Source organism: Mytilus edulis, chromosome 10 (genome assembly GCF_963676685.1).
Source record: "Mytilus edulis chromosome 10, xbMytEdul2.2, whole genome shotgun sequence".
Lineage (NCBI taxonomy): Eukaryota > Metazoa > Mollusca > Bivalvia > Mytilida > Mytilidae > Mytilus > Mytilus edulis.
In genome coordinates, this window is record NC_092353.1 from 29,090,538 (window position 1) to 29,103,424 (window position 12,887).

Below are 12,887 nucleotides of genomic sequence, written 5' to 3' on the forward strand. Positions count from 1 at the left end.
CACACACACCACAGAATGTAGAAGGTATCATATTTTAAATACTTTTACCTTTTTAAACATTTTAGGTAGTGATCCAAAATTATTTGTGAGCTAATTTTGGCATTTCAGAACACAGTTTAAAATATGAAAACCAAGTTGATTAATTCCAATCATGAACATTTAAAAACTTAATAAAGATACCAGGATTTTCTTTAATGTTATATGTTGCACTTCTGTAAATACAGAAAATTAAATTTATCATAGGAACTCCTTTAATAATTATAATTAACACTGCCATCAAAGCGGGAGGTTTGTTTGGCATGCCACAAAACCAGGTTCAACCCACCATTTTTTTCATAAAATGCCCTGTACCAAGTCAGGAAAATGGCCATTATTACGTTATAGTTCGTTTCTGTGTGTGTTACATTTCGGTGTTGTGTCTCTGTTGTGTCGTTGTTTTCTTGTATTTGATACGTTTCCCTCAGTTTTAGTTTGTAACCCGGATTTGTTTTGTTCTCTATCGATTTATGAATTTTGAACGGCGGTATACTACTGTTGCCTTTATTTAATGGCTAAACTTGTGCAATTTTTACTATGCAGTTTCATAAAAATGATATCCTAAAGAGAACAAATGATAAGATATTTAACTTGTACTTAATTTTTGCACTACCCCTCATTTCACTTTGAATCTTCCTCAGAATTTAATATCGCCGCTATTCATGTGTATTTATACTCATTTTCTTCCTCAGGAACAAGTTACCTTAGCTGTATTTGGCAAAACTTTTAGGAAGTTTGGTCCTCAATGCTCGTCAACTTCGTGCTTTGGCCTTTTTAACTTTTTTTATTCGAGTGTCACTGATGAGTCTTTTTGAAGACGAAACGCGCTTCTGGTAGCATTCCAAGTTTATGTCCCCTTAATGGGATAAACATAAAGATACAGATCATTCCTTTGAACCAGTGTGTCAACAAACATAATATATTTTTATATTAAATATTTTCCCAAAACAGTTCGTGAAACAGATGTATTTAAAACAAAGTAAGTACAAGGCAGATTCAAAAAGTACAAATTATTAAACTAAAAAAAATCAAATGTTGTCAACCAACGAAACAAATGAGAAACAACTGTAATTTTTTCTGTATTGTAATAGGCGTTTTCCGAAGAAAATAGTGTGTTTAATAGCTAGCTTACCATCCAACATGTATGATGTAGTAGATGTGTATAGAAGCTATTGATAAGGTACCGTAAATTTCGCGGTTTTCATTGAATAAGGTATACGAACAATTCTGGCGGGTATTATTTTGGCAAAAGCATAACTTTTATCAGTACCTTTGCATGTGCCCTTTTAAATTGGCGGAATTTCTTTTAGCGATTTTGTTCTATTCGCGAAAATAAGCGAGAATTTACACCCCGCGATAGTAACCCGCTATACGGTACCGTCCTGCTGTAAACAAACTATACGAACTAGTTACTTGATGCTAACTAGATGCAATTAAAAAAAGAAGCAAAAAATAGGATCTAGTACTTAAATGTTACCAAGATAATATACCTTCTCTATTGAGAAAACAAATTCGTGTTACAAACCAAAATCGAGGAAACACATCAACTAACAAAGAAAAAAAGGAAACACAGGAAAACCAAAGAACAACAAAAAATAAACACAAACACACATAGAAACGAACTATTTGATAAAAAAAACTGCAGTATTCCTGACTTAGGATGACATTTTAAGACTAAATGGTGGTTGAGATGGTTTCAAGGCATACCAAACCTCCCGCTTTATCACATTGTTCATACATATCGTTAAAACACTACGTGACAGCAATACATCACAAAGACACACAAGAACATTCATACCAGAGAAACACAAAAACAAAGAATATAATAGTCTACACAACATGCAAACCTATTATAACTATCATGTAATCTCGAACTGTATACAATTATTTCCACAATATTCAAATCAAGAGATAGTGTATGGAATCTACCTTTGTGTAATTCGGAAAAGCAAGAACAAGGCCTGATGTATGAAATCTTTCCTGATGTTATTTAAATATGCCGAACTACTGACTAGTGAAAGGAGGCTACTATATTATAATAAAAGCTGCAGCATTGACTGTTGGATGAATACTAACCCGTTGTATTCAAACATACCAAACTAAAGACCTGCGTTTAAATCAGACGTTACGGTATAGTTGATTGATGCAAAAGTAGTGTTTTTAGATTTCGATTAGTGTATGGATGATACTTTGATGTAAATCAAACATGTCAAAAAGAGGGCACATGTATGAATACTACCGTCAAGTATCTGCAACATACCTAAACACAGGGTGGTGGATGGATGCTACCATAAAGTAATTCAAACATGTCGTACCCGGGCTAATGTAGGGCTAATATATGAGTTCTGCCTTATGTTATGTAATTGAAATATGAAAAACAAGTACTGGTGGATGAATGCTACCCTTTTAACATGTAGAAAAATTGACTTTTGTACAATTCTTCATGCCAATGGAGAAGCTATTGTAAATATTTAATCCTGAGGCGATCCAAACATTCTAAGCAAATGATAGTGTAAAGATGCCAAACTGATGTTATTCATAGATGCCAAAGCAAGGTAAATTGTTGAATACTATTCTTATAGATTTTAAATATGACGAGGCAAACATTAATTTTGTGTATGAATACAACCCGAATGTATTCCAAACATAATGCAGAAGGTAGTGTATGAACGACAAATTGATGTAATTATAACACATCAAAGTCCGGACTACTGTGTTGATGCCACCAAGTTATTATCCAAACATGCCCAAGCAGGTGTATGAAACTACTCTGGCGTAATTAAAGTATACCAATGCACGGAATACTGTGTGGATGCCATCCGGTCATTATCCAAACATGCCCCAGTAGGTTTAGAAACTACCTTGGTGTAATTGAAATATGACGAAGGAAGGACTTGATGCTATATGCTATTTGGGACTTTAAAGATGGCGACACACGCACTAGTTTATGTATGCATCTCTATTGTTGTTTAACTCATCTGACTTATAAGGTTTGGCATGGATACTCACCTGATGTTTTTCAAACATACCAAAACACGGACTATTAAAACACGGACTATTAAATGGATGCAATCAAGTTGTTAATGAACCTTACCAAGAAGTTGTATGAAGCTACTAGAATATCCTGGTCTAATTAAAACATGACGAAACATGGGCTAGTGTATGGAAACTATCAACACAAGCATAAGCACAGCTAATGGTATGGATGCTACCTTGAAATAACTCATTCATTATAACGTAAGTGCTATTTTATGGATGCTTACCTGATTTTATTCAAACATTAGAAAGAAAGAAGAGCTAGTTCATATGTCATCCCCTTGATTTAAACCAAACATGTCGAAACAGGGTGTAGTAGATTGATACCTGGCAAGTCGTATCAAGGAATGATTGAATCAAAAAAGTTAAAATTGCTAAATATATTTGAAGGAGTCTAACAAACAAAGTGTTTCTCGTTTCTCGTTTTTTTATATAGATTATACCGGTGGTTTTACATCATATAATTACAATAAGAGTAACCTTATACCGACCTTTTGTTGTGACTATAAAGATACCAGGGTATGACACTGTTAGTGCCATTACCTTGACTGAAACAAAAATAAAAATAGGTGATGAGAATATTGTATGAATACTGCTTTTGATGTTGTTATAGTTATCAACGGTACCAGACTTATAACTTGATACTCCAGACACGCGTTTCGTCTCTATAAGACTCATCAGTAACCCTCAGATCAAAATGAATAGACCGTCAAAACAAGTACAAAGTCGAAGAGCTTTAAGGACCCAACATTCCAAAACGTTGTGCCAAATACGGCTACGGGGCTACGGCTACGGTAATCTATAAAGGCAACAGTAATATACCGCTGTTCGAAACTCGTAAATCGACAGAAAAAAACCAAATCCGGGTTACCAACTAAAACTGAGGGAAACGTATTAAACATAAATATGCCTGGGATAAAAAAATACTTTTGCAAACAGTAAATTTGTGAAAATCACCACAGGTAATTGATGTTCACGTCAACACCGTAGTGCGTACTACTCGGCTGCTGATACCCTTAGAGGACGAAACGTCCATCTGCAGTGGCATCGTCACGGTGGTTTAAATACTTATCGGAGGTACCAGGCTTATAATTTGATACATAAAGGCAACAGTAGTATACCGCTGTTCAAACCTCGTAAATCTATGGACAAAAAACAAAAACGGTTTAAAAAACTAAAACTGAGGGAAACCCATTAAATATAAGAGGAGAACAACGACACAACATTAAAATGTAACACACACAGCAACGGACTAAGCATTAGACAAAATCCGATGAGAATAACCAATATATACATGAATTTGGGATAGAAAAATACCGTGGCACGTCAGACGCGCGTTTCGTCTACATAAATGAGGGGCGAAAGATCCAAAAGGGACATTTAAGTTCATAGTTCGAAAATAAACTGACAACGCCATGGCTGAAAAATACAAACACAAACAGACAAACAACAGCACACACGACAACATAAAAAAATTAAAGACGTACCCCACCCAGCCTTGAGAGTAATCTCGGGTGCTTCGGAAGATTAAGCAGATCCTGCTCTACATGTGGCACCCGTTGTGTTGATCATGTTATTACAAACATTATAAAAAGTTAAATTCGGTAGGTCAAATTTGTAGTGAAAAGGTAAGTGGATTGTAGGTACGACATAAGGAACATATCCGATACCATCTGTAAAAATGGTTATTCCATAACTGTCAGTCAATTCATGATGGCGTCCGTAAAACTTATAAAGGATTGATTTCAACTTCACCATTCGGAACTCTTGGTTTAATTGCTTCCTTATGAACAGCAACCATCTATCAAGGAAATCATGATAGGAAAAACAAGCCCGGAGAACCAGTTGGGAGATATAAGCTTCGAATGCAGGCGCTGATGAAATGTTGCTTCATAGAAATGGAAAGTTCACAATTAGGAAGCTGAAATCATTTGTTTTGTCGATAAGTTTTATTTTCCAACACAACCTCATTGTCAATTTCTAGATGTAAGTCAAGATATACGACAGACTTGACTGTATCTGTTGTATTCATTATTTCTAGTTCGATGGGATAGATGCGTTCGACATAGTCATCAAAATTTTAATTAGTGAGGGAACATCATATTTATAGCGGAAAGTAAAGTTAAAGGATATTGCTAAATTCTTTTGTTTGAATTTAAGTCTTGTGTATTTCTAACACATAAAAACATGGTTTTGAGGATGGATACTTCTCTAGTGTAACATAAGCATGATGTTATTTAAACATGCCGAAGCACGAAGTTTGGATGAAAGACTTGTGTAATACAAAATGCCAAAAATAAAGATAGAAACTATTCTATTGTAAAATAAGCAGTTCGAAAAACGCTACATATTTTTAAGACAATAATTCATAAAACACCTTAGTGTTTCAAATGGGTGTAACATTGTATAAATATTAGATAAACGAAAATTTCTGTATACGTTAAAAGAAGTGTCGGTTTATGAGCACCACGCTGCTGATACCTTCAGAGAGAAAATTTCAACCAGCATTGGTAGCACCAAATGGTTGTAAATAGTCTCTGAAATGTCAGGTTTAATTTAGGACGTAAGAAAAACAAGTACTAGTGAATATATCATACTTTTATGTAATTCAAACATACATAAACACACGCTAGCACATGGATGCTATTCAGATATAATTGAACTATGGCGGTAAGACTATGGCGATTTTGTACAGGTTATAATATGTATGGGGTACTTTTGTACATGTTATAACTTGTATTTTTGCATTATACAAGTTATAACATGTACAATATTTTTGTACATGTTATAACCTGTACAAAATCGCAACTTGTACACGACATATACATTAAATAAAAGCATTCTTCAAAGATACAAGGGTAAATATTATGCACGCAAGACGCGAGTTTCATCTACAAAAACGTTTTTGTTAAAATGATTTTCTAAATACAAATGACAGTTGACGTTATAAAATGACAATAAGAGTAACCTTATGTCGATCATTTATTGTGACTACATTGGCCTTTTTTTATAATATAAACAAAAAAGTGTTCTTTTTAAAATTCATGTTTTAGTATACCGTAAATAAACTCATCATAGATACCTGGATTTTTTGGTATTTGCGCCAGACTCATCAGTGACTCTCGAACAAAAATGTCAAAAAGCCAAATATGAAGTTGAAGAGCATTGCGGACCAAACATTCCTAAAAGATTTGCCAAATATAGCTGAGATAATCTATTCCTGATGTAGAAAAGCCTTATATTTCATGGCGGAAATGTAAATTATTGTAAACATTTAATTTATAATGTCCATTTCAATTATAAATCGTGTTGACACAAATGTGCACGTGCTTACTATTGGGCTGGTGATACTCTAGGTGAATTAAAATTCCACCAGACTGAGTAATGCTCTTTATCACTCCCTCTTGATTGAAAAGGGGAGATATTTTAAAATCCCAAGAGAGGAACGTCTTTGCCATAAATGTAAAATACTAGAGGATGAGAAACATTTTTTACTATATTGTGAGTATAATAAAACTCTAAGAAATGACTTTTTTCATCACATATGTACAGAAAATAATAACTTTAATAATTTAAATGAAGAAGAAAAAATTCATTATTTACTAAATCCATCATCGCCTTTACAAACAAATAAGTTAGGATCCTTCTTGAAAAAGTCATTAGAACTGAGGGCAGGGGACTCTTAACAACTTGTTTGTTGTTATAAATTTTAATGCTGTTGATATTTTGTATGTTTAATATGTATGTATATATGTTTATTGTGTTTATTGTATTAATATATGTTGGTCACAAACTGTAAAGTTTATATGACAATAAAATATTTGATTTGATTTTGATTTGTTAATATTGTAAACGAATTGTACCTGGAACCTTATATTCAAAATGAATCTAAAAAAGTTAAAATATATATGTGCTCAGACAGTTTAATACTTCATGAATAGTAAATGATCTTAAATTGTGGACTATTTCAAATTTAAGATAAACTATTAAACAAAATTACTAACTTTAAAAAAAAAAATGTCATGTAAGATCATGTAATATGTCTCATAATTAAACAGTATTCAAGCAACTCCACCTATTCATATATAAAAGGTAAAGATTTTCTGTCAAGCATTATTAATATTGACCATTACTAGATCGATATCTATTCATACTATATTTAAATGTCACATGTCATCTTAAAAATAGAATAAAAAGTACACACCAAAGGTAAACAATTAACAAACCACGTAAACAAATAAATTAATTGAAGGTGATTTTAGTTTATTGAATTGTTTCCCTGTCTATATTTATCAAAGATACCAGGGGTTTTGTTAATAGCAAAAGAAATACCTATTGTGAAATTTAAAAGCAACGATTTGTCGTCGTGTACTATACGTGTATCATACATATTGATTATTGCCAGCGTGGACACCGTTACATGTTTCGAATGACGGACATATCTAAAAATAAAACAAGAAATAGTATATAAACAATAAATAAAGAATACAAAAATTAACTTAACCATTAATTGTGTGTAAGCAAAGAAATCTTAATAATGTTTTTGTTTGACTGGTTTATAACTGTATTGCAGTATTTCGGTAGGTTTATTATAATTTTTAAATATTAACATTTGTGTATCACAATACTATAAGTTATCATAAATTATTCATTTAATATAATAGCAAATTTGGTCTTTATTAATCAAAACTTTGGAATATAAATGAGCTGACTTATTGCTATCGTTCACTGTAATGTACGGGTGAATTTTAAGTATGCACATTAAAAGAAAATAAAAAAAATATGCATACAAAGTTAACGTCATAAGACAAATCGTGTAAAACAGTTACTAGTTTGCTTAAAGATTAGCTGTGAAAAAAGAAAAGCACGCAGTACATAAAAAGGGGAACTAGTTTTTTGTGATTATTATATGAAAACACATGCTAACACTTTAATGATTAATTTAGCGTAAAATGGATTTTATACTAAAATATCATATATAATCAACAAATAAGAAGAGATGGGGGGGGGGGGGGGGGGGGGTATTTACTCCGTATACCTTTAAAAACTGTTAAGTTGATGTATTAATTGTTTATTTTGTAAAGACAACATCGTTTGATTACTTTAAATTCAAATTGTGGCGTGAATTTTCAATGGGATTGGTAGTAAACTAACGAACAAGTACGATTATAAAACATGCTATTTCAGGATTTGTTAATGCAAATTCAATGAATGTAAGTTTTAGACAATGCATGAATCACAATAAGAAAAACATGACAAACTGAATTGATATAGATATTATCCAACCATATAACAGTAGACGAAAATATATTTCACTTGCGTTCGCAGAATACAATATTAATTACGTTTCTGATTGTAGGTTTCATGAACAAGAAATGCAAATTGCTCATCATAGGACTAGATAATGCAGGAAAATCAACCCTTCTATCGAAGATAAAAGATGGGCGTCTTGTGCAACATCCACCGACAAATCAACCATGTAAGTTGAATATGTATTTGCACAGTATTGCTTAGGATGATACTGTCATTTTGTTATGTTTTTGTGTAATTACACCAAACATAAAATTCGATATTGTAAAGTTCAGGACAATGATACCTGTTAGCTGTACAACTTTCATATACACTGAGAGTTCATTGGAAAAAACGGTTATGAAAAATAATGTTGTATTCATTTACTTAAAGTGTGATTCCAAAGTTTTCATTGGTTACTTGTCGAGTCTTAGGAAGACTCAGGGCAGATACTTTGGTAACCTTGTGTACTTTATTTTTCTGTCTTAATACGAACACATACGGTTATGTAGATATAAAAAGTTCAAGTCAAATGTCAAGCCAAACATTCATCAATACAGTCCAAGTTAACATACTAAATATCAATAAAATTAAATGCAACTAATTTAAAATGATTTTAACACAACATATTTAAAAAAACATCAGAAGAGACTTATTCAAGATAAACTTTAATAATAATTAATAGGATATACCAAATGATGCAGAAGTTACTGTAGATCAGCATACGAAATTAAAAAATGAGCAACATCAATATCACAAAGCACGCTGTAAAAGGTTCAGTCGACCATACGGTATGGGTTTCCCCCATTGTCGAAGGCCTTACTGTTGCCTAGTATTCTAACATTCACTTATTTGAACTTAGGTGGATAGTTGTCTAATTGGCAATCATACCATATCGCCTTATTATTTTTTTTTTATATCAGATAGTGCAAATATAGTTCTAACCATTTAAACGATAAAAACTAACGGTTCGACCTATGTTCAAAACATACAGCCACAAACAATAGCCACTAACTACAGACTTATATCTTAAGATATGCATCTCTAAAATATAACATTGCTTCGATTAGACCGTCTTAATCTTCTTGCATGATATATGTTTTTCAATTTATTTATATACCAGGGTCAGAAGAGCTTATGGTGGGTAAAGTGACTTTCCAAGCATACGATTTAGGAGGACATGCATCAGGTAATTACAACACAGTAAAACCATTATCATTATCAAATAAAAACCATTGAAAACATACATATATTTACAGGCATCTGAAACTAGAATTGGTTTATGTATTTAAGGGTTGAAGGTTTAAGGAAGAAGAAAGAAAACGATAGAGCTAAACCACCAGAGTTGCCAAAATGAATACTCAAATTTCAGATATATATGAATCAGATGTCAAATAAAAAAGCCTGTTTAATAAAAAAAAAAAAAAGCGTTTTCTCTTTCTATCGCTATACTGGGCAATTATAATACTTTTTAAATGTTCAACATTGAGTAGTTGCTAATAATAGTCTTATATAATTGTGGTATTTATTTAAACAGCACGACGAGTTTGGAGGACATATTTTCCAGCAGTTGATGGTATAGTGTTTATAGTTGACGGTTGTGACATTGAAAGACTTCCTGAGGCTAGAGCAGAAATAACTGTAAGTCATTTAATGCTGAAACACATTAAAAACCCAGCGAAAAAAAAATCAGTGAAATGAATAATATTAGCACATACAATCCCGTGTTATGAAAGATCTAAAATGCTTACAATAATTAACAATCTAACATTTTAAACTTGATCTGACTTTTTCTGAAACATATCAAAAAGAATTTGTATCTTTTCACAAGAAACTGTTGTTACAGTAGAGGCCATTAGACATAACACAGGAAGACGAGAACCTGTTGTTCAGTGGTTGTCGAATGCTGATGTAAATGATTAATGTTTCACGTTTCTCGTTTTTCCTATAGATAAGACGTTGTTTATTTTCTGTTTAAATTGTTTTACACCGGTTTTTTCTGGACCCCTAATATCTTGCTGTTCGATGAGAGAAGAGGCTCTGTGTTGAAGACCGTACTTTGACATATAATCGTTTACTTTTTACACGTTATGACTTGGATGTAGAGCTATCTCTTGGCTCTCATACTAAATCTTCTTATTTCTTTATAAAACTCTGTTTGCCGATTTGCCAAAACTCGTACATTAAAAGAAGAGAGAAAAAAACGGAGGAAATTGCATGATTTTCAGTCGCCGTTAGACCGAGTCAACTGATAGATTTAGTTAGTAATTGTGGATATTCATTATAAATAATGAGTGTATGAACATTGGAAATACATTTTAAATGTTTTATGATATTTTATCAGCGTTTGAATACGCCAAAACAGGAATTATTTAACGAAAACATTAAAAAGTAATGTAGAAAAATAGTTAATTATTATAATCATGATAATCAGGTTAACTTTTTATTCAGGGTATTCTAACAGATGAAATGGTATCCGATGTACCGATCCTTATACTTGGTAATAAAATAGACAAACGTGGTTGCTATGGTAAAGAACAACTTATCCAAGAGCTTGGAATAAATATGTACTTATCAGAAAACGTAAGTTTGAGTTTGATATAACAGAAAGGATGATAAAACAGACAGAAAAAATAGGTCTCTTCACGTTTTTTGTGATCTGTCATTGACGTACCTTAGATTTCCTATTTATATTCGTGGGGTGCCAATTTTCGAGGATTTGGTGGATGGGCAGGGAAAGCATTAAAAAGACCCATCATAGAAATAAAGGCAACAGTAGAATACCGCTGTTCAAACTCATAAATCCATGGACAAAAAACGAAATCGGGGTAACAAACTAAAACTGAGGAAATATAATATATATTAAATATAAGAGGAGAACAACGACACAACACTACAATATAACACACACAGAAACGGACGAAGCATAGAAATTAGGATTAAAATGTTATATTTGCGCCAGACATGCGTTCCGTCTACAAATGACTCATCAGTGACGCTCGATTAAAAAAAAGTTTAAAAGCTCAAATAAAGTACAAAGTTGAAGAGCGTGAGGACCAAAAATTCCTCATATGGCAAAATTTGTGGTAATTTGCTAATTTGCATAGCGGCAATTTAGCCTTTTCATGATGGCAGTCATTACAATAGGATTATATAAACCCCTTAGATAAAAAATGCCAATATGCCAATACTTATGTCGAATGAACAATTTGTTCGCATATAAGTGAATTGTACATGTTTTAAGCTTCTGTCCGTGTACAAATGGACATTGCCTACTCTGAAATCTTTCGGCCTTTTTAGTTTAAAAATCGTAAGCTTAACCATAGTATAATTGCTATATAAGATCAAATAAAATGACGGAAAATCGTAAAATAGCAAGATTCAGAACAGAAATACATATGCAAGAAGATATTGTTCATGAATTGTTCGCATCTAAGGAAACACCTTGTAGGTTGAATTTTAAAGTAAAATAACTTTTAACTTACATGCTTTCTTAAGTTTTCGGCCAAATTCTTGTAAAAATATGATGATTTCAATCTTCCTATATCTTAAAAAGTCAAATTTTAAGCATTTTCCCTTAGAATTACACAGAATTTTTATAAATATCCACCAAAGGAAGTTTTGAAGATACATTAGTTTTAGACACATGACGGAAAAGGACTGGATTATCCATAAAACTAAAATACATTATATTTTAAATTTTAAGCTAAGGGAAGTAATTTGATCAAAAGGGACAAAGTCACATAGTGCAAATCATTTGAATAAAGTACCTTTGATTTTGCCATATGAGTAAAAGTTATGCCAAATATAGTTTACTTAAATACTCAACTACATCATACATTTTCTTAAACTTTTCTTTGTTTCATCTAAGTTCCGTCTAGGAAAACAAATAAATTCACAAATTCTCAATTCATAGGTAAATACAGAAGATAAATCCAACACCACCAGACCATGTACCTTAGTAATGAGTAGTGTTGTACAACAGATTGGATATGGTGATGGCTTTAGATGGATGGCAAAACATATACAGGAAAATGATCGAACTAACTGACCAGACCATGTACCTTAATAATGAGTTGTTTGCTCAACATATTGGATATGGTGATGGCTTAAGACGGATGGCCAAACATATACAAGACAACTATCGAACTAAATGACAGAACACAGATATTACATACTGTTTCAGACAACCATTTGTTCAGAATCCATGCTCATAAAAATGTATATTTTATCATTATTTATCATCCTCATTTGTATATATGTATTGTTGATTCCTCAAATCGTATTATTTATTTTTTTAATTTTTACACAATTGTATTTATTTTTATCTGTTTTGTTGGTAATGAAAAATAAATATGGTATATATATTTTGTTTTAATATTGTTTCAATCTAGTTGTTACGGGTAACGTTTACAGAAGTTGGACACAAATGTTTAGAACGGAATATGAACCAACTGATTGTTGGTATTCTACCTAGTTATCCTCAATGTCTACATTAAAGACCTGATGCCATTTATGCAGATGAG

General features: G+C 32.1%; 1 protein-coding gene across 1 annotated transcript; it reads left to right on the forward strand.

Annotated features, from left to right (window-relative positions):
- The first annotated feature begins 7,566 nt into the window (after positions 1 to 7,566).
- LOC139490820 (small COPII coat GTPase SAR1-like) lies at positions 7,567 to 12,732 on the forward strand. Its single transcript, XM_071277860.1, has 6 exons — positions 7,567 to 7,652; positions 8,432 to 8,551; positions 9,485 to 9,550; positions 9,899 to 10,002; positions 10,813 to 10,944; positions 12,278 to 12,732. Exons 1-6 carry the CDS (start codon positions 7,610 to 7,612, stop codon positions 12,410 to 12,412), a joined length of 600 nt encoding a protein of 199 aa, XP_071133961.1. The 5' UTR covers positions 7,567 to 7,609; the 3' UTR covers positions 12,413 to 12,732.
- The last annotated feature ends 155 nt before the right edge of the window (positions 12,733 to 12,887 follow it).